The 26,998-nt window shown below is 46.9% G+C and overlaps 1 protein-coding gene across 1 annotated transcript in view; it reads right to left on the bottom strand.

The window, feature by feature from the left end:
* Positions 1-26,998, bottom strand: part of LOC128709583 (homeobox protein cut) — a 164,527-nt gene that overhangs the window by 27,724 nt on the left and 109,805 nt on the right. Inside the window, exons 3-4 of the mRNA XM_053804589.1 lie at positions 1,445-1,626; positions 325-452 (exon numbers count right to left, since the gene is read on the bottom strand). Coding sequence (XP_053660564.1) covers positions 325-452; positions 1,445-1,626 — 310 coding nt within the window. The remainder of the gene's footprint in view (positions 1-324; positions 453-1,444; positions 1,627-26,998) is intronic.

Genomic DNA, 26,998 nt, shown 5'->3' with positions numbered 1-26,998 from the left:
GATCGATGCGCCTCCATCTTCCCGGTGCCGCGGCACTGGGTGAAGCCAAGTTAATGGATATCGGTACATTGTAGGAAGGCGAGACGGAGGTGTGTATGTGTGTGTGTGTATCTGTTGTGTGAAGTGGTTTGTATTTTCGCTTCTCACATATAAATGACTCAGAAAACAACATCGAGCTGATTGAAAAAGCAATACGCACACGCACATTACGGCCGGGGTGATTGTGAAAGCGTGCATGCGCCGGGGAAACAGATGACGAGTGCAGCATGCAACGTACGGAATAAAGTTTTGGGAAAATTCGCCAACTAGCGCCTAGCAACTTACCTTCCGAGGTGGTTGACGATGATTTGATTGCCTCCGTTTGTGCCGCCAGCGCTTTGGTGCGTTCGAGCAGTAGCTCCTGGAATTGTTTCGACTCGTGGGACGCGCTCAGATCCACCGAGCGTAGCATACTTTTGGGGGAAATGAAAGAGAAAACGTAGAAAGGAAAAAAAAAACACGTTAAAATGCATCACCAAACGGCGCGGCGAGGTTCGTTTACTGCTTATTTTTATGTGTACGGGCCGGGCACAATTTAAACTTTGACCCAGTAGCTCCACGTGTTTCCAGTCGCATGTAATCCACTGACATACATCCGATGCCAAGGTGTATGCGAGGGATGCAGCAAAGGGGGAAAAACCCATGCAAACCACAACAAAATCAGGAGTTAAAAAAGAAAACATAAAAAACACAAATCTAAATCCACGCTTCCACGCTCGGTGGGTAATTTCCCGACCCGAGCGTTAGTGTAACTCCACGGCCCTTAGGCCGCCGGTCCGCTCCTCTACTGCGGATCGTTGTTGGGTAAAAATTCCATCCCTGGTTTACAGGCAAAATACTTGTTTTTTTTCCTTCCATGTGGGGAAAATTGCGTAATGTGTTTTCCACAATCGCACCGTGGAATATCCATACCACCGAAATCCATCTTCCGTTTGGATTGAAAATTCGACATACCGGTTTCGGGTGGGCGTTTGTTTCCCCCTTGGTTTAAAATCGCACACGAATCCTTACGCGCGTACGCGTGTCTGTGAAAGCGAAAGTGAAGGTGTATGTTGCACACACACACACACTCACGCAAAAAAGAGCGAAAGAAAACGTGGGTGGAAAACGCATTCACCGCAGGGAAGCTTGAAACCGAATAGGCCCAATGATATGATGGTGGTTTATGTTTTTGTTTACGTGTCGTTTTTTTTTGGGAGGGGGGGGGGCGATTTGATTGTGGGATGGAAAAAATGGAAGGCTAGCAAAACAAAACACAGTGTAGAAAAACCCTTCGGGCACACCAACAGTGGGCCTCGCGACTTCGACCCCTCTACCGGGGGGGGTGAGTGCGATTGGGTAATGAGATTCAAAAACGTGTGGCACACCATAAAACGAGAGCGCCCGGTGGGCCCGGCGTTATTACCTATTTTCCTTTTTGATATCGTCAAAATCCTGCTGCTTTTCGATGCGCGACTCGAGCCGCACGATGTGTTGCCGCTTCTCCTCCAGCCGGTCCTCGAGCCGCTGGATCTGCAGGTTGTGCGATTCCTGAATATTGGCGATGGCCGTCCGCAGCCGTCCAACTTCCTCGAACAGGAGTGATATCTGTGAAGGGAAGGCGCGAAACCAAGCAAAAAAAAAAGAGAGAGGGAAAATGAAACACATTTTAGTCAAATGGATCGAACGCGCGTGGAAAGGGCGGTATGATTAATGATACGAGACTGTGGTTCCCGTTCGAAAGGACGGGGAAAGACCAAATTGACAGCTATCCAAAATGAAGGAGACAAGTGATGGGTTAGCCAAGGACGACACATCCATTCCGAAGCGCTGCTTCGCTCGAATGTGCAAATGTGGTCGGAAATATAATTTTCCGAAAATTAATTAATTTCCCGTCATGTCGTCTTTATTGTAAATCTATTAAACAGTGATAAATATAAATCGCCCGTTTACTGCTGCTAGCGTCTTAGCAGGCTACAAATGTGTCCCTTAGTAGGCGGGAAAACACAACACAACACAGGGTGCGCAAATGTCACCGAAGAATTTACCAGCAAATCACACACACTGTGGGCTGGTGTCAATTCGTGAACAAGAAATGCAGGGAATGTGTCTGTATAAATCGTTCCCGAGTCCCCAAGTATCCCGATTGTGCCAGAGCTATTAGTTCGAGAAGAACAGATTTACCATCTCCAGGATGGTTCTATCTGGACCTCAGGTAAACGTTACCCGCTTACAAGCGCCTTACAAATGGCATCTCGTTTTCTTCACCGAAAACAAGCAGCAAGCGGCTTGCTGTGGAAGGATTCGATACCGATTTGATCCATTAATTTTCAAGTCGTCCATCTCATCGAAGCACGATGGCATTGGGGTTTTCCCTTTGCTATCCGCCCCCCGCCAAAGCCGCACAGTTAAGAAGATGGATGCGATAAATCAAAATTGTAAATACGCTGCCGCAAATTTCTTCCCACCCACCAGACCCCTTCTCCCGTGGAAACGACCGTTTTTGATGCTCATTTCCGGCAGCAGAAATCGATCGACCGTACCGTGCGGGAATGGAAAACCGATAGCTGTAAATTTGAACCCGTGCACAAAGCTGCTGACGCCCGCACCCCACCGAACCCGGGTGGCCAGACAAACAGACAGCCAAATCAAATCCTTATCAAAATGGGAATGGAATGCCAGAGAAGGCAAGAAACTATTCTCGATTCATTTTGAGCTGAATGGGTAAAGTTTCCCAGCAGAAACAATCCTTTTCCTGCGGAGCGACACAGGAACACAGATGGGAAGATATACGATGGGAAATTAATATTTTGCAACGGAAACACCAACCATCGACGGTTGTTGACGGGGTGAATGCTTCTTTGTTGAGAGTAGGGAAAAATAGCTGCATTTCCCGTGTACCTCCCCGAAGGAAAAGCTCAATCACTCAGCTGGTAAAGCATTCGCAAGATGAGTTTCCTGAGTGATTCCAATCTACGTTGGGAGTAGCTTCTATCCCCGACTATCCTGACCAGCCCATGTTTGGCTGTCGTTCATTTCGGCGATGGAGTTGCGGTTTTTGGGAGGATTTCAAAGAAAATCACAGCTCACTGTCGCGGTAGCGGACGCTCGCCGTCGACGGTTGGAGGAACATAAATTCCAATCAAACCTCGAACCGGCGAGAGATATGGCACAAAAAAAAGGATCATTAGAAGAGTGGAGAAAGGTTTGGGCTGAAAAAGGATTTGAGTCTCCGACTCCAACTTTCGCAGTTATGTTTTATACACCCGCACCAGACCTTAGATAGCAGTTATTGACGATGTTTGGATTATTTCGAGCCAGTGACTCTTTCCTTACGCCACACCGCCGACGGTTCCGCGACCCCACGTCCAGTGTGGCCACCGTTCATTCGCAGCTTATTGTGGGGATTGTAACATAAATTTCATGTTTTTAAAATCAACGCCGGTCATAATGGTGTTCTGGCGCGGCTGGTGGGTCCCCGTGCTACTCCGTGTCCACGCCGGAAAATCACTCGACCGGGATGATATTCTTTTATCTACTTCGGTGAGCCTGTTTGGCTGGTCGTTGACGGTCTCAACGGACCTGGGGAATGGGAAGCTATCGTACGGCACGGGTTCACCAGTTTGGTTCGATCTCGGTCCTAGTGCGGGACCCCCATTTGACCAACAGGAGATGAAATAATATTTGGAGATTATTAGGTTAAAAGCAACGTTGTAGCAGCGCTTTTACAAATATTGAATATCGATTTCCTTGTTGTTTTTTTTGTTTGCACTGGTTGGGCGACTACTTTTTTGTGTGATGCTTGATGATGAGCAAACAAGCACCGCCTGCTTCGGTTTCACGAGATCATACGATCGATATTAATTACAGATAACCGTGGATTTGTACGTCACCTCGCGTCACCATCCTCGATATAGTGGTCATTTGACAGGTGGTTTGCTCTTACCATCGGGCGGGAACTTGCTAATAACTTGCTCATACATTACGATTAAAGAGGCAATCGTTCTTTTTTTTATTGTTGTTTTGTTTTAGGATTTCATCGTTCCAAGAAGAGCACCAGTTTTTTAGAGACCCAACATGGGACGTCAATTTTTCATGATTTACCCCGTTGAGAGCGTATGTCTGTTCATCGGATGTAACCGTTGATTAATCACTAACGTCAGTGAGCTCTGGCGTCCATCTTTGAGACGAGTACATCCTCCAGGAGTGTGTAGGTAGCTGCGAAAAAGCGCGGAGTATATTGACTAATTTATGACCAACGGATGGATCTTTTTGCGCGACTGCACACATCGGACATTGGTGGACCGAGGTGGCATCGGCACACGAGGAAAACAAAAAAGGATATGGACAGTTTGGAGCGTCAATTTATTTTCATTACGCTTGGCTTCGTACGTATGAGAGGAGCGTTGGACGTGCGCGACCGTGTTGAGAAGTGACACAGATTTCCTCTTTCACACTGTCGGCAAATCATAAAAATCTTCTCGTCTCTGGCAAGGATCTCCCCAAGAGACCCAGGACCCAGGCTGCGGGATTTCTAATCCAGATCAACTGGCCGTCAGGACGTTTGGGTGGGACGGTTCTTTACGAATGCGGGCGAAAGATGGCGAATGTTGCAAATGCCCTCTTCAGCCACTCCGCCGGTGGTTCTATCAGTTCGTCATGTGGGAAAGGTAGATTCGGTGCTTTTAGTAAGGCGCTACAGGACAAAAAAAAGGTAGCAAACATTTTTGACGAGCATCCTCGAAACGGTTCGAACGTTGTGGCGGCCGGTAAAAGGCACCCGGACGTGTGCTGTAATCCTTTCGGTGGTGCAGATTTACCCGGAGGTGGGTTTTTTTTTGTTTCCCAGGTCCAACTCGTGTTCCGAAGTGTTGTCACATATTTTGAGCTTCTGGTGAAAATGTCTTTTCGTTTCGGAACCACGTCAAAAGCCAACCGTGGAAACCTGAATGCATGTAAATAGATATAAATTTTATAAATATACGTCCCAACGTGTTCGTGGAACTGCGACGAATGGAAAACAAAATCCTATGTTGGATGGACGAAACGTGGCCCCATCGCTGCGCTCTCAAGGAAACGAACACGAGAGGACTCTTGATGAATCTTGATGTTTTGGGTAAATGGTCACCAAGAGGGTTTTCTGCCACTGCTCGGAGATTCGTTTGCCGGTGGATGTGGCGAGATGGGTCGAACACTCCGTTGCTCCGGAATCAATCCATTTTGCAACGAAACGCAAACCTCAAAGGATGTGTGTTGGCGAGTGAGCAGCAGGCAGGCAGATGTGTGAGGCATTCGGATGATATATACCTCTTAATATTACCATTTCAAATCAGTCGACCGTTATGTCTACGGGTCTTTCTTTTTTTCGGTATGTACTTTTGGGGTTTTTCGCGTGTAGTTCTTGCCTCCGAGTACTCAGTCATCCGCTGCAATCCATCCAGTTTCCGGACAAATTTTCCACCACCTTCATGCGAGATTTGTGAAGTGGAGAGGATGGAAGAGATGGACAAATATTATATATTTGGAAACTCGCATGTCCCGAAAGGATCGGGCGAGTTTGGCCCCGTGTCTGTGCCCGGGGATTGTATCATCAAGATTATCTATCATATTATTCGCTGAAGTTCGTGGTTTCGTGTCCCATCCTTCCGGTGGTATCGTTATTCCGGCCAGACAAACCGCGCTTTTGAGAGGATTTCATGATAGGAGTGTTTTTTTTTTGTGTTGTCGTTGTTGCTGTTGCCTCAGTGCCACTGGTTGTTCTTTTTATGAGTGACGTACCCGGCAACGACATCTAGAACCACTCGAAAGGATGTCGGAAGGTGATGTAAACGATGGCGGAACCGTGGGCGAGGTATTGAAAAATATTATTTATTTGTACATCAATATGCCACGGCAGGAGCGTTAAAAAGACTCTCCATGTACTGAATGCGGTATAGCAGATACAAAGGCAGGGGAAAACCATACCATCCTTAGTGGAAATGGGTACCTGCCGTATTCAATGGAAAGCCAACCGGGAAGAGCAATAAGTGTTGGTGTGTAATTAAAAATAAACTCCATATCGGAAAACCGGCGTGACAGCCACACAGTGGAAAAGGAAGAACACAGCACACTGTTCGACGACATGTTTGAAGTGGATCATAGTAGGCAGGACTGCCACTTGAATTTTAACGACTTGCAAAAGACGACATCGAAAAGAGAGGCCACCCCCCACCACCACGGTGCATCTGTCTACCCCCACTCGTGGTCGTTATCAATTCTATAGAAATTGATCCTCATTAGACGGATGAATCGAATGCGCTTTTTGCTCTCTTGCTCTCTCTCTTTTGTACAACCAATTCTTCGCTTGACATTTGACAGTTGACGCGGGTAACGAACGGCGCTAAGTGGTTCTGTGAGCGCGATTTGCTTGATAAATTCTTTATGGTGAGTTTTATCGATATCGAAACATCCTTCGCACACGAGCATCAGCATCGTGGATCGTGAGGATGGGGAATAAAATTTGATTGTGTGCCGACAGGACGCGGACATATCATCGCAACCGGGCTGGACCATCCACCCGGAATGGAGGAGCCTGTAATCGAATCGTTAAAATTCATAACTTCCACCAAAACCGGCCGGACACATATCGAGTGCCGGTCAGTTTCGTTCGTGATTGAATTACAAATTTTCGGCGCGAATGGCGCGTCCTGTCGTTTGTTGGAGGCGTATGTCGCGCGCGTATCATGATTGAATTAGTTTGCCCAAAAAAAAAAAACAGGCCCCAAATGCTGTCCTGTTTGTCGGGGTTAGTTAGCATAAATGGAGCCGCCTAGCATCGTTTGGCACACAGACAATTCGTAAGATTGTTGATGCACATCACAGTGGGAAGGACTTCTTTTTAGGGCGTTGATGTCAGCCTTTTTCATCGCTTGTGGAATTCAAACGTATACGAGCTTCGAGGTTAAGCTAAAACAGAATCGAGAAGCTTGATCACTTTTCAACAATCGTACGCAAGAAAAAATAAATGCCACAAGTAGTAATGATAAAGCAAGTGAAAGTAGTGAACGCAAACAAGCAAGATCACGCAACCCGAACAAAACAGCAACTCCTTTTAAATCCTTTCGAAGGTATTGCGTTTTTTCGTTCTGTGTTCCAAAATGTTATATCCCTTTTGTTGCTCGCAACCGACCGAAACGTTCCCGGATATTCGCGTTCGAATGAAGTGGCATCGGTATGCGGCATTTGGCATTTGAATGTACACCACGGGCATTGTCTTTCTCTGGGCTTCCCCCATTGCCAAAGTACCTTTCGTTTGTGCGTTTTTTTTGTTTGTTGTTTTGGTTCGTTGTTGCCGTTGTGTTCACGCAAATATTTTTTGACAGCAACCAAATAATCTATACCCTATTTTTATGAATATGTAGATGATATCCCTTTTCGCCCATTGGGTCCTATTGGTGGGGGTGGTTTTGTTCCATGTTTTTTTTTTTTTGTTGCTCCATTCTTCGAACTTGGGAAAGTGAATGAATGTAGAAACCATGCCCACGCGTTTAGGACGATCACCAAATTGAAAAATTATGTCCAACCACTCCCTGCCGCTCGTTTGAAGGAATGGCATGGGATGTGGTCGGTTTGTGTGTGTGTGTGTGTGTGCTCGCGATATCCCTTTTGCGTACCAACATTGTGTCCGGTGCTGGTGAGAGAATGATAGCTATTGGCCATTATACCATTTGTTGGTACTTTTTTTTTCTTCTGTTCGCCATCACAGAGACATCGCCGAATGATTAGGAAATGGACGAGGAACCTTTTATGTGTGGGAACGGTGTCTCCAATGTTTCGGCCAGTGCGGTACATTGTTTGGGGCCGCTGTCGAATTGCTGCTAATGGTAGTACAACAGGACAATTGAAGGGATAAAAATAACCGAAAAATAATATAACCAAAGCGACAAACGCGTGGTATAATAACGCTGGATAGTTATTACTGGATTGATGGTTGGATGAACAAACCAGTGGCCACACAACGACCGTTGGTCACCGTTGGGTGCGAACTTTATGGTTTTGAAACGAGTAGCGAACAAAGTAATCATCCAGTAGCGCTATATTGCTCTTTTATTCGGATAATGTGCAATCTAAACAAGCAATCGACATAATATAAAGAAGGGACGGTAAGCAGGACATAGTATTCCACAGTAAATTGGAGTATTTTCCATAAATATTCCGTACATTCGCAAACACTCTCCATACGCGCACAATTGTTTGGTCCTTTCTTTTCTCCCCAAAAATAAAATGGATAGTGCTGCGTAGGTTTTACCAAATGAAAATAATGGTTTTTCACTCCTCTATTTACTGTTTGTTTGCTCTCATGCGTGCATTCGAGGTAGCAACAGCATGTGAAGCTTTTGCAAAGAAGCTTATCAAGCAAAAAGTAGGAGATTTTTTTTTGGGTCTGCTGCAAAATCCCAACAACATCTGCAGTTCCAAAACGATCCTCAATAGCTCATTCGCAAGTGTCGCAGTGAGAAATGCTCATATCTTGCGTCTCGTAAAAATGTCTTTCTGCTAGCCCGCGCAGTGAAGCAACAAGCTGCGGGGTCAGTGGAAATGTGTTCTTTTTATCGCGATTTCGCTCCACTTTTTTTTTGTGTGAGGTCGAGAAATATTGAAGTGCGTCCATCGTTGGTTTGGTTTTGCGAACAGCCCAACGGTCAGTTGGTTGTCATGTAATCCTTTCTAATACTCGCACGCCTACATTTTACATCGGAAAAAGGACAATCCTTGGGGGTCCTACGGTGGAAACACACAGCCATATATCATATCGCTTCGCCCATTTCGCCGGGGAGCTTGGCGTTTGATGAGCGGGGAAAAACAGCAAAAAAAACCCACGAATAATGGCACTTTTCGATGGCCTGACAACCCACCGAACACCAACCCACCAACCAACAGAAAAAAAAGGACTGGAAAATTAGGGCCCTCCTAAAGCATCCGAAGGACGCAAAAAAAAAGGGTTTGACAGAATTATGGAGACGCACGGTGGTTGAGAGGTTGAAAATGTATAAGTAATAATCATTACCCGAACGCAACCGAAATGACAAACGGGTTCCACTCGTACACGGTGTGTACGGTCCACCCGGACCAGGGCGCGGCGTGTGGAAACGGCGCGCAAAAAGCCGTGCGCATCTTGTGCGGCGGTTATTGTTGGTTTGCTACTCATTCCCCATGTTCACCCACATCCGTTGTGTTGTCATTTTGCGTACTTCCAGCGCAAAGGATTCTTTTCGTCCCGGTCCCGATACTTTAAACACACGAGTTTGGGCGAGTTAATGGATGTATGTGGCTGTCGTTTTTTGTGTTTGTATGATGCTGAACCCTTTTTTTAAAACCCAACCCGCACCAACCAGCTTTAGAGGGGGGAGGGCGAAAGCGATGGGTAACATTATAAAACATAAATTTATGCGCGTTTTAGAACACGCATGAGCATCCGTTCCTCGTCCCGGCCGTTGTCATAGAACCCGGTCCGAACGGTGGCGATAAACAACGGCACGCTTGCGGGGAAGGAACGGACCCGTAAGGACGGAAGGCATGACACAAAAAAGGATGAAAGGAATCACTTTTTGCTAGCAAATGTGCATGTGACATTGCTTGAGGGAAACGAATCGGGGAACTGGTGGGTTAAGGACACCAGGGCGGGAGGGGTGGAACGACGAGCGAATGATAATATCGCCAAGATCCGTCATTGTGTCATATCAAGAATCGGTGAAAAATTGCCCCACACTCCTCGGGCCGCTGTTGTTGTTTCAGCATCCCGTTCCTTTCCCTATCGGGTGGGCCATTTATGCGAGAACGAATCCATCCATTAATGGAGCTGCTGCGTGGCGGTGTTCATTTGTGTCGGGCGCGAGAAAAGAAGGAACCCCGCTACAGCAGACGAACAGGGAGACGAAACCCGGAAAGGATCCCGATTCGCAAAAGGACTCATTATCGAAATGCATTCTCGTAATGGATTTATAGCGGTTTGGTTTGCTGTGCTGGCAAATGACTTGTTGAAATATATGCGACCGCTCTGGGGCGAGGGTGCACGAAGAAAATAGATAATAGCGATTTTTCTTGCTTTTCCAACTGCTTAAGGCGTCATTTCGCAGACGGTTCCTTCCTGTGCACGGTGCGGTACCAGTCACATTTCCATTAATGCAATGGCTGATTCCGAAAAAGGGGGTCCCCCGAAATTGTCGATCGTTATACCGTCAAGTGAAACAAACATTAAGCGCTCTGTCTAACGCATCCCACCGTTCCAGCATTGTTTTGTTTTCTGCTAGTGCAATGAAAGGAGTCGACCGTCAATAATGATGGTTGTTGAGCCTTGTTGAGCGCCGTACCTGTAACAGATCAGAGGGGAAAAAGAGACGAAAGAACAACATTAGTTTATTTAGCATTTTTTACACCGGGCACATATAAATCATAATTTGGGAAATTGCGAAACAAATGAACCTTCTTCCCATGCCACCCGGAAGCATCCTTTATCAGACCGTCACGAACTATCGGACGTTTTATCTGATTTGAATAAAACACGTAAAACTTTTACCAAACCGTTTCCGCCCGTGTCGATGCGTTTGGCAAATCGTTGGCCAACGATAATTCATTTAAAGTCACAAACAATTTTTAACCAATAGGCAAACGTGCCAAACGGGCCATGCCGGAAAGGCACTGGGCACTGGCACTAGTAGCGCAGGGATGAGTGCGGGAACAACGTTACGTACGCCGGTAATGGTGAGTTCGGTACAACTAATCCCAACCTTATCTCTCGGTTCGTATCAACGGGTGTGCTCTGCTTAGGGTAGAGAAACAGGGAGCCCTAAAGGTTGGCCAGTTTTCCCATGTTCATGTGCTGCGTAAACACGGGACCTGGACTACTATAAATAACCCTAACCCCGACGAACGAGGACTGCTAGTTGAAAGCTTAACCGGAGGCTTAGTGGAACCGTATGGTGAGGTAAAGATATTTTAAAATAATATTTTGCAGGATTTCAATTTTTAGTTTTCCATTCCACCCAGATTGACCACTGCCCGAAAAGGGGGTGTGCGTTTTACGGTCGGAGGGGTCGGAAAATCAACTAAAAATCAGACTCAAAACCCAAACGTCGTCAATGGGGGTGTGTGTGTGTGTGTGGGGCGGTGGTTACGGTCCGTTTGATTCCCTGGCCAAATGGATTTCGGAGGATTCGTGCTGGAATTTATGCTTTTCTTTTCATGCGTTGGCTTTGGTACGCGCGGCCCAAGGGTGAGGGTGAATTTATCCTCGGGGCTTGTGTCCCGGAACCCGGAACTCCCACCGCCCGTCGCTTGGTCGATGGGGGCGAGAAGACTTGGGTCATATTTATAGTCTTCCTTTGTTTTATTTTTCCTGGCGCAAAACCATCCAGCGCTCGGTTGGCCGGAATCGATTGGCTGAATTTAATTAGAATCGGGAAAATGAACCAGTGGCTGCCCAGTCCGGGGCCCGTTCTCGGCGGCCAGTTAATCGGAACAGATCTCGTTTTCGGTGCAAACCTGGAATTAACTGCCACGGGACCGAGTTTGTGTGTTTGAGAGTGCTCCTATGCTCGATAATAATCTCTAATCCAATAATCATTATCTGGTGAAATTGGACGCTGCCTTGAGCTGCGATTCATCCTTGTGCGTTCTTCTGTCGCTTCGACAGAGAGAGAGAGAGAGAGAAAGAGAGAGGGACAAAACAAAAAGAAAATGGTGCTTTCCGATTTGAAACAGGGCCTTCGAATGGACCGAAGGTTTGGGAGTAACCCGGGGAGTGGATGATTTAAAAATTCACTCAAGCAGATCATTGAGATTCAAGGGAGGAAGCGAATCCGATTGCAGGATTCCGGAGTCGGAAACCGAACCGCGAAAGTGGACGCATAAGGAAATCGACTACTTAAGCGTTTGCCACCATCCATCGAACTGTACACTAGACCGGGGGGAGGTTTGGTGGAGCAGGCAATTGAATTAATTTACTACGAAAGCAGATCATTCAATTAAGTCACGTTTTTCGCCATCCAACCGAAGGAGACTCGAGTCTTAGAAGTATTTTTTTTGTTGCTGCTGTTGTGTCCTTTTCGGTCTCGGTTGCTTTGCTTGCGTCTCGTTTTGGTTTACGAGGACCCGACCTGGTGCATGTTTCAATCGTTTGATACAATTTTTTTCGTGTTGCTCAACCATCGAAAGGACTTCATTATTTACCGACAAGCAGACGGGTGTTTGGGTGACTTTTTTTTTCTTTGGGTCTACTTCCAATTGTCCTTATCGAAAACGAAAAAAAATGCACGAAACCACGCATCCGAGCGGGACGGAAAGGAAGACGAACGCAAATACTAAACCAACCGGCGTCCGATGGAGTGTGCAATGGGCGACCAACCGACGGACGAAACGTTGATCCCCTTGACGACATTCAATCATTTGTGCCTCGTCTTACGCGGGGCGACTCTAGGTACTACGCAGCGCAAAAAACGCGATGGCTAGGGAAATTGGAAAACGGTAATAAACCGGTAAGCAACGCAGGGATGCCCGCAGCCCAACAAGAAGAAGCAGCAATAATGATAATAACAACATTAAGTGTCTTTAATTGTTTAATTAGTGAAACGAAGCGTGAAAACGAAAGCCAACGTCTTGCAGACGCTGGAGAGTATGCTTGCCGCTGGCTTGCAGGGACGAAGCTATCTTTAAAATGGACCCGAATAAATGGGAGAAATAAACGGGACGAAGGTCCCGGTCCAATCGATGGCGTTGGGCGACTTTATCACTTTTCAATTAATATTCAAATTTAAGGCGACTAAATACCTAACGGACCGTGCGAAAATCGGTCACGGACCATTGGTGGCGCTTTAGCGTGGGCAGCTCCCGTGGGTAACGCTGGGTGGGGAGGATGGACGATTTCAGTGGGCGAGAAATTGATTTCCTAATTCGATAAGATTGAGACGCCGTATGGAATTGCTGCCGACTTTTACGGTGGCAGTTTTTACCCCGGGACAGGGTGAGTTCTGTCCAGCGAACGAAGGGAGCGAGTCCCAAACCTTGAGGCATGAAAACATCAGTAGATGAGACGACCAGTAGATAGTTCATAAAATAGTTCATTTAATATTTAAATCAACTGGGGGGAAAGTCTAGAAGACTCCTGCCCCGATGCTGTTGCTCCCTCGATGGCCATTTCGATGACCGTTTGGACACCCAACCCTGACAACCGTCGTCAGCAATCGTGGCTGAAAAAGGCGAAAGACAATCGGCAGTGCCCTCGTCCAGCGTCCAGTGGTTTCGCAAAAGTCGAAGAGTTGGTTCAATTTATCATTTCACATAAATATTATTCCTCCCCGAGTGTTCCCCTTGTGGAAGGCAGTCAAAAAAGGGAAACGAGTTGATGTCGGCCGACTGAATGACTGAATGATCTTCCCAGCCCATCGGTTCCCGGTTCAGCATTTGAATGCTGCCGTCAAAATTGTCCTTCCTCGGGAAAGTTTTGGTCCGAACCTTCGGGGCCGAAAAGACGTGTCAAAGCTTGGAGCGGGGGGGGGAGGCGGCGCACTGTGAGGACGGACAGAACACTGAGGATGGCTAGTGATTTATAATATTTAATAATAAAATAAATACCAAAAAAGCGAAGATGAACCCGGAAATGTCCGTTCTGTGCGGGGTCTGCTAACGTCTCCGTTGATCCGTTGGTGGAGAAAATGAAGCAAAAAGCCATGTCACCACGGTTTGCCTCCAGCGACGCCTCTTGGACATTCGCTGTCCGGGTTTGGTCTGGCGTACCCCTCCCCACAACCCTGCCCCCCCCTGTTACTCCTCGTTTGCAGTTTGGGCCGTTTTGAAAAAATCAATAACCCCATCCCTTTTTCCAAGAAGCAGCTTGTCGCCTTTTAGATGCACTTTCTCCCAGTTCTCCTGGCTGGCACCCCCTGACTTTTTGTTTGTATTATAGCGTGTCGTAGAACCCACTCGAAGGTTGGATGGGTTGGGTTGGGATGATTTTTGACGAGCAAAAATAAAGGGCAGGGACAGATCGGTGCGGATTGAATGAGTGAGTGCTGGTTGATTTTTGGAATACAAATTTTTAGGAATTTTGATTAAAAATATTCCTCCACACCCTCGGCATGGTGCCATTTTGAATGGCAAAAACTAAATCCTCCAGCCTTGGTTAGCTGCGTATTTAAAATGGGTAAAACAGGCGGCCCGGAGTGGGAAGATGATAGTTTTGCCCCGATAGTTACGTTGGTCAGATCGTTCTCGTATTCAGATCAACGACCAATCTTGGCCAAGTCTGCGACACATACACACGAAGACGAAAATGGATCCGCCCGTTTCGAACGATTTTTCGTAGCAAAAACCTTAAAATGCTAATTTTTCTTTCACCTCTGACACAAGCGACGTGATCATTTTTCTTCGGTCAGGAAAATTCCAACGAAGGAAGCGCATATTATTCGACGAAAAAAAAAACACATCCGGAAGGTAAGTTTTTATTGAATAAAATTACCCATCTTCGAAACACTGGCATCCTTCGCGCGCTGTTGCGCCAACCCCGACACCCGAAAGGATTGTGTGACTACAATGAGAGTTAATTAATGTAATTATGGCCAAACTTGTGCACAACGAGTTCGAGCACGTTCGTGCAAGAATTTCCCTATGGGTAAAAAGAAATCGAACAGCAAAGGAAGACCGGGCAGGGGGAAGGTGGATGAAGGGGATATGACGATGCGAGTCGTCCCCATCCTGGCGGGATGACGCACACCGTTGGACAAAGTAGTGATGAATTTAATTTTAATAAATTTACAACTCTCCTGCAGGTGGGAAGAAGCGACTTCGGTTCGGTTCCGTTCCGTGCAGTGCGGGCAACATTTTATTCCATGCCAGTTGTTGCAGGTGCAACTTTTCACGGCACCCGGAACATTGCGGTGGTAATTTCGATTCCGGGGGCTTACCGAAAATCGAGACCGTTGACTTCGATTGATGCTACTTGCGAACGTCACTAGACGGCTGTCAAGTGCTCGTCAGTTCGCACGGTTGGTAGCATTCCGGCACCGACACTGACTCATCCCGATCGATTTTATCTACACTCCCACAAAGCAGGAACACAACAGACGGATGGGATGTAGAGCATTTCTGAAGACGCTCTTGAGATTAGCTTTCATCACACGCCCGGGGTTGGCTGTACGGAACTATCGCTCCGATTCCAGCTCAGCACCTTTTCAAAGACCAACTCCCAAGCGACACCGGCCCGCCCGCCCCCGCACCGGTCTATTGATATTGAAATCGAATTCAATAAATTAAGTCAAGTATGTGATGTATCTGTTGTAATTTATTAATAGAATTATTAAGCAGAAGACAAGATCCAATACCCCGCCAGGCTGGAATCGAACGCCGAAGCTAATCGTGATGCTGGTGGCAAGTGCTTGGGTGGAATGTGTGTAATTTCTCACCCACTTCTCGTCGCTTGCTCTCTCCCTCTTTGCCTCGTTGACTTTGCCGGAACTTTCGATTTCCTTCGCTGCAAACGACACGCATCGAACGTTCGGTCTTGGTCGGTGGAGTGGCTGCTCATATTAACATGTTGTCGGGTAAATCTTGCACTACCGTTGCCGAGCCCAGTCCAGTGTTCACATTGACTGGTGTAGCAAAAATCGAACCCATCTTGTCGTGGCTTGGTGATGGGCTCCAGTGCCGCAGTGAGTAGGAATCTGCAAACCTTTAGAAATCCCAATCCCAACCAGCCAAGACGATGACGACGACTACGACCATGATTTGCCGCACAGATCTTAGCCATCCTTTTATGTGTATCCCCATCCCCATCCACACCCATTGCCCGTTGCACGATATTCAAAGATAATACAATAAAATTGAATATTAATTGAATGATAAATAACGCCTTTGAATGGTTTTAGTGGGAAATTTGAATTTGTAAGGCCTGGGTGCAGCTGGGAACCAAAACCCCGAAGAAAGTGCCCAAGAATCGGAAAGCAACCTTGTGTGTGTGTGCACCGACGACGTAGGCCGGGGACACGGTGTTTCTCCGGTTTGGAATTGAAATGAATTACTAAACCAATTTATGAAATATATGCTACCGAAGCAGAAGCACCACTGGCAAATAGTTCGAACGGGAAAGTGGCTGATGCTGCTGCTGCTGCGTATAGGTGGCAGCGTGCTAGCGCAGTATGTATGGTAGTTAAGGTTGGTTACATCGTCTCGACTGATGCACACAACTCAAAATGACAGCATTCGAGTGTACCCGTAGTTGGCGAGCTCGTCGTGATCGTTATGACAAATGGCAGTACGGTTCTGTGGTGTGTGGCGTTACGAGCGGCCGAGGTGCTTTGGGGGAAATTGGAATACTAAATTGATCGTTTCCTTATTTCGATAACTTGTTATGTACGTGTGTGCGTGTGTGTGTGTGTGTGTGAGCACATAAATAATGAATGGCGTTCTGTTCGTGAGTCTGGTGGGCACTTTGCTGAATGAACTTTAACTGGAATAGATGGAAAATCATCATCGCCGAGCCGAGTTGATTGGGAGCGAGTACACACAAACACTTCAGCGTGCGCTGGCCAGTCGATTCGTGGGGCAGAGTGTGGACAAAAATGGCCGACAGAGGGCGTAAACGGTTGGGTACGTGTTGTTACAGTTAGTGAATTGATATGTTTCATTATTATCAATTCAATGGTCAAACCGCTTTTACCGTCCGTTGGACAAAGACCCATACATTGCGTGGTGTACATTTGGTCCGTGGGAAATCATATGGTAAATGTGACGCAGGCGGGAACGAAGATAAAGTTCCCAGCTCCAAACGGGGCATTGTACACGTAGAATTAAAAGTCTACTTGAATTGATTGGAAATTGTTGTGGTTTGGATGACTCTCGAATGTTGAAACGGCTCGTACCGTGTTATCTATTTCATTCTAAAGATGACAAGTATTGAGTGAATGACACGAAACGGAGGGGAGGGAACATAAATCCCAGTAACTCGCAGTAACTTTCGGGCCGGATGCAATAAATTATCCATCCTACCATCCAGAGCCTCTGTTTTTCTTCGCTCGCATACAAACGCCCGTCCTCGCGGAGCTCTATTTTCTGCGGCAGATAAAACACCGGCCAAAATAATAATAATAAAAAACAACTACAAACAAAAAACAACCCAACATAAATGCATAAATTCAATATCATAATGACAGTGATGGAAGAGAGAAGGGCCAACACGAACGTCTGGAAAACGAGGGAGAATGTGAGGGAATAAAAAAAAGGTTGATCGTTGCATCGCGTTGCATCATCGAATATGCAGCCGGGTAGTGCGGCCGGCACGTCCCGAACGAAGAGCAGGCACAAAACACACACATGCACCGTGCCCACAATGAGGTGCAAGAAAAGGGTTCCCTGCTCAGGTTTGGGAAATGTGAAAGAACGGGCCGGAAAATCCTATCGAATGGCTCAATGTTCCAGAAGGAAAATGCGTAATGAGCTACGAGTATAACCGTAGAACGAGGTCGCTGGAAAATGAATTATGATATGCATTTCTTCATAGTTCCTGTGTTTCTTATGCACTTTTTTGTGCTGTTGTGCGGTTCGCTTCGAACCGCTTGTTCTGCGCCGAAGACGAACGCCAAAGGGTTGGCTTTCGATTCGGTATAAATAAAATCGAGCCACGGTTCGACTTTCGGTTCCACCAACCGTGTTTGCTGTTGCGGTTCAGTTCATTTGGCGTTTCGTCGCCATAGTCTGGTGCTTCATATGCCGCCAGCCCACAACATTCTTCGCTGCGTTCAAGAACAGCGATGCAACACAGCACGGGCCTATGCACTTTTTCTTTCTTCTTCCTGTTCCTATGCATTTCCACAACATTTCTTCTACTGATTCTCCCTCTTTTTCTCTCTATCTATCTCTCTCTTTCGCTCCAGATTCTTCATACAATCTGACGTACAGATCTTTTTTACCCCGTTTTTTTCTTGTTGCAAACATAAGAACCTTTGCAAAACAAAAAAAATACCCCACTCACTCAAGAAAGGGCCAAAACATTTGAAACACACAGTAGCACACAAAAATGTCTCGTCAAGTGCAGCATAATTTCGCGGTCATGGCACATGGCACGCAACGAATGCATTCCATGTTCCAACATACACATTCACACACACACACACACACACACAGCCATACACAGCCAGTAACACACAACGGTTCCACTTGTGGGACAGACTTTCTTCCTACAAGTTATATTTGCAATTGGTATCTTCTCGCGAACGGAAGGGTGGACTAAATTTGATTTATGTGCAGTTTATGCCAAGTACGATAAATTATAATTTCTTCCACCTACGGAGTACCACAAACCGAACGAACGTAAACCGTAGCTTTGGAATGCTCGAGGACATAAGAAAAAAAAATCAAACAAACAAACACTATCACACTCACTCATTCTCGTGCCCATTCATCCAAGCAATCATTGAAAGAAAATGAAGAAAATAACATTTTTTCCAATAAAACATAAAAGAACACAAAAACACTAAACACTGGCATAGAACATCACAAATTAAACGAAAACCCTTAAGAGATTTTGAATTTTTCTTTAACGCTAACTTCACGGGTTTTTTTCCTTCTTTATCATGACGAATATTCTCACCTCCATCATGGCCTGCCCTGTCGCTGGTTAGTTGCGGAAAACAGACTTTCCTTTGGTTTTTGTTTTACCACGACCTGCTGATAGTCAATCTAACAGCGACGATTGTACACAAATAATTCACGCACGCACTCACTCACAAGTTCGGATCTTTTTTTTCCCCGATTAATAATTGCTGCACTCGCCGGACAGGTTCGTCTCTTATTGCCAAAGCTCGTTGAAGCTGATTTACGAGGCGGAAAAAAGAAACACACACGCGGGCGCTTTTGCTCACTATTGAAACGATCACGGGATATTCGGTCAGAAAAGCACGGCGCACCACACACACACGCACGGCAACCAAGAGGAGAGCAACAAAAAAAGCGCCGTTACCGAAAGCAATTGACGGTCGCAACACATACAACAAACACCTGCACTACGTTCGCGTCCAACGATTCAACGACCCGGTACCACCGCCGCATCACGGACCGCTGCGATCGAGCCGCGTGTACCGAAAAGATGTGTTTCTCTGTGTCTGAGAATTCGTATTCTGATGTTGATTGTTTATTTTCCGACAGCCGAACCCCTCGGATTCTGTTTTGTTGGAACGGGCAGTGAGCAGGCGCGCAATGACGTCCGAGCGAGAGAGCGTGAGGTGTCGCGCGAAAGCGAAACGGTGCGAGCGGAAACTCGCCTGCGAGAACGAGACGCAACGTGGTGAGAGAACTCACGAGCGATTTTCTCACTATGCGCGCAGACAGAGAGCGCACGATGGAATCGTGCATGTAGCGGTCTCGCTCGCGTAAAATGGGATGGGATTTCCCCTTCCACCTAAGACTACCTAAAGGGGGTTTTGTCGATTCCGTTTTCGTATCGGTTTTCCGCAGCCCTCGTCGAACCCTCGTGGCTCGTCTTGCGAGTTCCTGCCGCGAGGACTTCTTTGGACGCTTCCGGGTGACGGGAAGCAAAAAGCGTTGGAAAACTCTTCATCCGAGATAGCTTTAATATGCCTGGTCGGGTTGCCAGGGCAACTTCTCCATCTGCTTCGCAGTTCGGTGCGACCAGCAGACCTTGTAGTTTAAAGCTCCGTACTCTATTGGAATGCGGGCAACTGTGTTGTCCTCCTGCTGTGAGACTCCACCACGTGAAAGCCTCGAAATAAATCATCGCGCTTCATTACGGGCGAGTTAATTTCCATTAGCGTTTACACTTGTCGTCAGGTGATAACATTCGTCTATTTGTTCGGAGCCTCACCGCAAAGCAGGCCACGGTTTAGGTGTTTTCTATTTATTTTAGCCTTTTTGTTGTTGTTGTTGCACCATCTCCCCTTGCGACCTGTGCGACATTGTTCCAGTTTTGGAAATGACCAAACACTTAGGCCACTTATCATCACCATCAACAGCATCACCACATCGAGCACCGAATGGTAAACAGTGTATCTCGGGTTGCGGGCCCCATGAGAAGCCGCTCGAGTATGATTTGTTTTGTGACTATTTGATTTGAGTTGAGCTAGTGAGGTTTATTTTTTGTCCACCTTACCACCCATCATTGCTCTATTTCAAGCTGTTATCTGAGCGTATCATAATCATAAAATCAAATCGTGTGGCCAACCGGAGGAAAAAAGGTGAACTGACGCTTTTGAAAAAAAAAAATACGGCAACAGATCGTAAGCACGAGCCACACAACAGATAACACCTCTGGTGGGGAAGGGTTTGTGTTGGTTTTTTTTTTGTTGGTGCATGTGGGTGTTGAACGATAAAAAATTCCACCGGCCAGACTGTTGCACGGCCAAAGCGAACAGCCCAGCGGGCCGAGTTACACCGAGTCGGATGGGACAAACATTGCACGTCTGTTTGACAAGAGGAGTTAACAATAAATTTTATTAATCAATGTCACTTAGTATCTGGTCGCTTAAATGGTCGCGTTACGAGTCTTTTTCGGTTTTTATTCTTGCTTTTCTTTTTCTTTTTTGCTGTCACGCTTAAGCCCGCCCGTAACCCTTGCACATTGGACGAAGACGCGAACGGAACGGAACGACTTTGAGTTGACGCGTTTTGAGGAAGGGATTAATTAAACATTAAACAATTAACCGACACATTAACCGACCTCACCGGGTACTGTCGCACCGAGTACCGATGGAGCAGCATGGTTGGTAACTGAATTTGATTTAATTACAACGGATTGCGCCTTAGTGCCCGGGTGACTTGGCGGGCGTTTGCTAGCGGTTTGCGCAATTGTGACCCCCCAAATAAGAAAAAAAAAACGGAAAACATACACAACCAGTGGCGCACAGAGTCCAAAATGTAAGTTTCCGAGTGCTCCGATTGCACCATCATCATCGTCAACAGCCTCCCGCCGTAATGATCGTGTTGATCGTGGACGGATTTATAGCAACCGTTCGTGTCGTTCGCTCTTGAGCGCACTGGAAAGATACTTGCCAGTGGACAAGTGGAAACGGTTGTAAGAATGAACTGACAAGCCAGCGACATTGCTATTTGCGCGCAGTGTGCGCAGTGTTTCGTGCGTTTGATTTATGACCAAATGGACACGATCTAGCACGATACAGGTGCGAAATGGAATTGTCATCGTTGTGCGGATGGTGGAGGACAAAAGCAAAAAAAAAAAACGGAAGCATTTTATGCTTGAAGGATTATACGGGACGTGATAAGCGGTTTATCAGTAAACGTTCGCAAATAGACTGTTCGAAGTAGCGGAGGAGGGCCAATTGCGGTCATGGATACCACCGTACCCCGGAGATGACAAACAATGACGAATGAAAATTGTTTTTGTTGGTCCAACAAAATGGTTGCCAGTTCGATACACCGCAGTCAAACGGTTCATTTTGAAGGAAAATTTTACTTCTCACCGTAAAGTTTTTCCAGTGCAAAAACTTCAGAAATCACATTTCAATTCCATTTGTTCCAGAACCGCAACCAAACACGCGGATCAGTGCCACTTTGAATGCTCATCAGCTTTCCATCTTTCCGCACAAACGCACCACGCTGGGCAGGATTTCTATAATTTATTTTTATAATTGATATGCAAATCCGCATCCGTGCTCGTCTCGTTTTGCTGGCGTTTTGTTTCGTTTTGTGTACAGTTTTCTTAGCACCGGAGGAACACAAAGCGACGCCGAAACGGATCATGATTTGTCCTTTGAATCGCTTCTTGTTTTGGCTGATGTAGAATAAAAAAAAAACTTTGTCTATTTCCCAAGTTCATCCCATTCGTTGGTGTTGGGAGATTGAAGTAATTTCCAATTCAATACATATTCCATTCCACACACACAGAAGAGTACACGAACTCTCGTACACATGGGAGGGAGCTAGGGCATGGACCAAGGCAGGCAAAGCGGTGGCCGCGGGAAGGAACGGATGAAAAAGGATCACAAATCTACCACTCCACGCCGGTAGCACACATTTAATTTCCTAATGAAAAATATAAACAACGAGGATGTGTATGGATCTCATTCGCCCGTTCGTACGTTCGCTTCGGTTTGATTGTTTCAGGAGCAATGGCGCACACAGACACAAACAGTCACACACACGTACCGTCTTGCCATGCTGTCGGGCTGTCTTCATATTTTCCTCCGCTTGTTTTCTCCCAGGAGAGTCACCCGAATGGCAATGGGTTGCATGGTGCCCGTGGTGCCGCGAACGGGAAGCAATATCGAAGCGAAATCTACATATCTACTGCAGATGGAAGCACAACACACATCTCATCAACAAACCTCCCCCAGGAGCGGGAAAAGCGCTCCGAAAGCGCGAAAAGGAACAGATCCATTCACATATTTATTATATAAAATAATCAAACGACAATTGGCAAACGCCGGGTTGGGGATGGAAAACACATCCGCTTGCGGTGGTGACACACATAGCGAAACCGCGGCTTAGCCTCAACGATGCCTTTGCCAATTCGAAACAATACCCGTGGAAATAACTTTTCCATGATGAGTGGAAAAGAGCTGGAAAAAAACACATTTTCCCCATCCGTGCTGGGACTCTGTCTCAGGGAATGGCAGAAGTGTTCTGATGGCAAGTGAAATGACACACCGTTTTGAATGGATGCCCAGAACGGAACCGCACGAACGGCCTCAGACCACCCTTTCCTCGCTCTCTCTCTCTTATGCTACAGTATCAGAGCAACAGAGGATGACGATTAATTCGGGGGGTGGAGTATGGACCCCCCCCCCCCCCCTCGACAACGGAGGGGCATAAAAGTCAGCTTCGATCGTGTACATGGAGTTTTCTTGTGCAGGGGACTGTATGATTCGATTTTTAATAATTTTCCATCCTGCACACGGTGTAGCGCCGTTTTGAACTCGGCTGTAAGGCACGGTCACGGCGAGAAAAAAAAAGAATGGGGGAAAAGTTATTATTCTCTCGATTTTTGAAATGAAAAATCAAACCCATCCAATCGTGGTGGTGGTGGTGGTGTCTCGCAAAGAACGTCATAACGTCGTTTTGTGGCCTTACCCGCTCGCAATAAGACCGGGTGGATTCTTACGAGGCCGATTTGTGTACGGCGGTACACTCACACAAAAAGGGTTAATTTGTGGGGTTTCGATGCGTAACGGAAGGAACGGGTGGTAGGATGGTGGGCGTTCGGTTTTTTGCGTATGGCTTTTTTAGTGAATGAAGGAAAAAATACCACCTCAATCGAAATTCGTAAACTGTAAGACAGTTCAACTGTAAAGCAGAATCAAAGGATATCCATGAGAAGCACCAATGTGTACACATCCCTACATTAAGCACACACACACACACACATTAGCGATGATGGGCGACTTTCAGGGTGGAAGGCCCGTGCTGCAGCACACATCAAAAGTCGTAATTCGTAATAATAAACATAAAAAGTCACTCTCCCGAATGGGCCGCAAGTGGAAGGGCCGGGCGATGGGATGGAAATGTGGAAAAATAACCCTTTCCGACTGTGGCCAACACGAAGGAACTGAGGAAAATTCGGAAAAAAGGACAGGCTTCCATGCGATCAGAAAAACTTCCCCACACACACACACACACACACACACAGATATTCCTCGCCTTTATCCAAATCACAAACACACACACATGAGTGGATATGATGGAAGCAGCTCGAACCCAATTAATAACAGAAATTTGAATATATAATTCATGTCAGCCAAAAATTGATGGAAAATTCTGCTGATGCGAAGCGGAGTCGTACATCTTCCCCCGGTGGGTGAATGTGTGCCGTGGCGGGAGGAAAAAATGGTTCTCCGCATTATATTTATCCCTCGAAGCTTTGAAATGAAAATTTAGCCTCTTTGTGTGTATAGCGACGCGATGTAGGGAGTTTTAAATTCCGCTTCCTCGAGGAGTTCTACGCTTGACCGGCACTGTCGCAGGCGGACACTTTCCAGTGTAGTGTTTGTTTTAAACAAATCGAATTCACTCGCAAGTAGTGAAAGTTCCGAAGTGACCCAAGCACGCTGGTTGATTGAATTAAATCGCCAAAGATTAATCAAGTACAAAATCGATCCACACTGCCTTGGCGGCGAATGAACTCTGGACGCCATCTGCCGCATGGCTTCCAATTCCCACACGGGCACCTAAGCTACTTTACATACGCAGAACCTTATCAGATGATGAGGTTAAAAAATTACATCCCAGCGCACGGTTGGCCGTTAAGGAGTGAGTAATGGCTAAACACGTGGGGTCGCAAGGGCCTCTCGCTTTTGAGACGTAATGATGATGATTCCCACTCATCAACCCTTTCACCCTTTTTTCGGTGGAAATAAACGCACACACACACACACGGGGCCGCGCGCGCTCGTATGCATAAAGAGGGGTGACAGTTCCTAAGGATGAAAAGATTCTGCCGATTCCTTCCATCAGTTGTGTTTGGCTTGGCCGTGTTTTGTAGCGCTCCTCGTCGATATTGTCCTCCGGCAGCCTGTCCCTGTCCCGGCGCCGGGCTCAAATTCATCGAACGAACAAACGCCGATCGAACCGAACACTCCTCGAACATTCCTCTGGCCCTTTCCCTTCCCCAATTACCCAGGAGCAGGAAAAAAGGGTTGACACATCGATGTCTGCCTTTTGTCCTTTCGCCTGCGCCAAACCCCTTCGGGAGCATTCGTGCGGAGTGCTCAAAAACTCACTCACTCGCTGCTGCCTCCGGTCGTGCTCACTACTGTGGCATTAATTTAGGATTTAGATTTATAATTCCTCCCTCTCGGTCCCTGTTTGTCCTGATGCCTGCTCCCCGAGGTCCCGCTTCCTTCCTTCCTTCCATCCACAACAGACAGAAGTTGATACCGAGGACGACACTCAAAGCGAAAGGGTTTTCGGTTCCGTTTGTGGAAGAGTTGGAGAGAAGGAGTGTGGCCACCACCCATCCGAACCATCCCAACCACCCGGCCCAGTCGAATGATGATGAGGATGATGGAATATATTGGTAAATTTGGAAATTTTTCATTTTTCCAAGATGCGAATGCGGGTCGTGTGCGTTCGGGAATGGGTTGTTGGGTGGATGACGCAAGGGGTTGTTGTTTTGTCTTTGTGTGTGGCAGGCCAATCGACGGGGAACGGGAAGAGTCGGTGTAGGGACAGGGTGTGCTTGATTTGTGAGCTGCGCGGGGCAGCTGGGAAGGTTTGGGAGAGTCGTGGGACGAATGAGGAACTCTCACCCGTTCTTGGCGAATCGAGAAGAACTAGAGGAAGTGAAGTGGTTGAAGTTGATTTTGGTGAACATTTGGATGCTGTTGGCTGTTCGCAAAAAGGATCTCCTTGCATCATCTTCTGCTCTATGTGCGTGCCAGATCGTACGTATGTTTATGTATGTGACTCTAGGGGGCCGTCTCTCCGACGACGACGACGACGATGACGACGGCGGCTGTTGTTTTATTACAACTGATTTTTCGCCAGAAGCCAGTCAACCGTCAAGCATCCGTCGAAGTGGGTTCCTTCCCAGCTTCCCCAAAACCCGGCTACGGTTTTATGCAACGCCCGACGAAGGGAGATACGGTTTTGGGGTACCGTACCGATTTTTATTCTCCAGGAATGAAGAGGACTTAATTGTGTCGCTCTGTGTTGCTGTGTATCAGGGCGCCCGCGGTAGCGCCCATATGGGAAGCAATGGGATTAAGAGACGAAAATTAAATATTACAAGCCAAACTCCAACATCTCCAACTCCAACGCGAACACGAACCATCAAACACAGCGGACGGTTTAGAGACGGATCGGTTAAAGACTTTGCTACCAGAAGACACAAACACAAAAACCGGGGACTTGCTGTCGCTTTTCAGCGAGAAAGCGCCAAGCGGGTTGAGAGATCGAAACATTTTGAATCGGTTCAACGGAACAAGCTAGCCGATGGAATCAGAAATCGATGGCATTGGCATTGGGGGAGAGTTCCTTCGATGTAGCATTCGAACAAATTCTTCCATTCGTCTGTTCGGAAGATTCGTACCACCCCGAGTCGCGGGGCCAATGTTAGCGCAGGAAGCATAATTTCATCAAGAATTATGAGTTCTTTCATCTTTCACATCACGGTTGCGGTGCGGTTGCCCGAAACGGAGCAGAGGATGGAATTGCAATTTGCAGGCGAACGAAAGAAAAACATAAATTTTCCCTTAAAGAAGATAATTTTCACAAACACAGAATTTATAATTAACAATCTTCCGTCCCGAGCGCGCGCTCGCCGTTTCCCACGTGGTTCCGCTGTTTTGCGAGCCAGTCCACAAGGAGTTGAGGTTTTCTCAGCAATGTTTTCCTGCACCCGGTGCTGAAGGAAGACATTTTTGAGACCACCAAAGGAAAAAAAACAACACACCAACAGTGGAGTAAATCGTGTTTCGGCACGATTCTTCCCTACTGCTGTGAAGGCCGCGCTGTGTGAACCGCCGCAAGCTGGATCGAAGCTTAATGATAAAAGTTTTCGGTGTAATTATATTGATTAAATATCGAAAAATGTTTGATGTTTTGACGGGGGTTTTCAGGGGAGGTGGGTCCCAGTTTTTGGCGGCAAACGGTTCCGTTTGTCTCGTCTCGGAATGACGCGTTTTGCGCGACACGGAAGACGGTTCCATTTTAATCATGATAAAACTTGTTCTTGTTTTAATTTTTGATTGATGGATTATTGGAGCGCCGCGTGAACTCCTGGTCCACGGTGGGTGGTGGATCGAACTTGCGAAGCAACCCCGAACCCTCCCGCGTGCCCTTGTCAAACAATCGAAACAACATGTCGGGACGACTCGGGGAGCACCGTCTTGTTCAACCCCGGGAAGGGTTTAGAAATCCGGAACGGTAATCAATATTTACGATTGACGACACGGTTCTAAAACACGGGCACCCACTCGCCACCACGGGGGGTCAAATGGTCGCTTTCTAAGCTGTGATAAGAGCCGAGGCCGGCCTTGGAAAGGAA

Source organism: Anopheles marshallii, chromosome 2 (assembly GCF_943734725.1).
Source record: "Anopheles marshallii chromosome 2, idAnoMarsDA_429_01, whole genome shotgun sequence".
NCBI classification, from domain to species: domain Eukaryota; kingdom Metazoa; phylum Arthropoda; class Insecta; order Diptera; family Culicidae; genus Anopheles; species Anopheles marshallii.
Note: the sequence above shows the minus strand (reverse complement) of the source record. Positions and strands in the feature narration are given on the sequence as shown.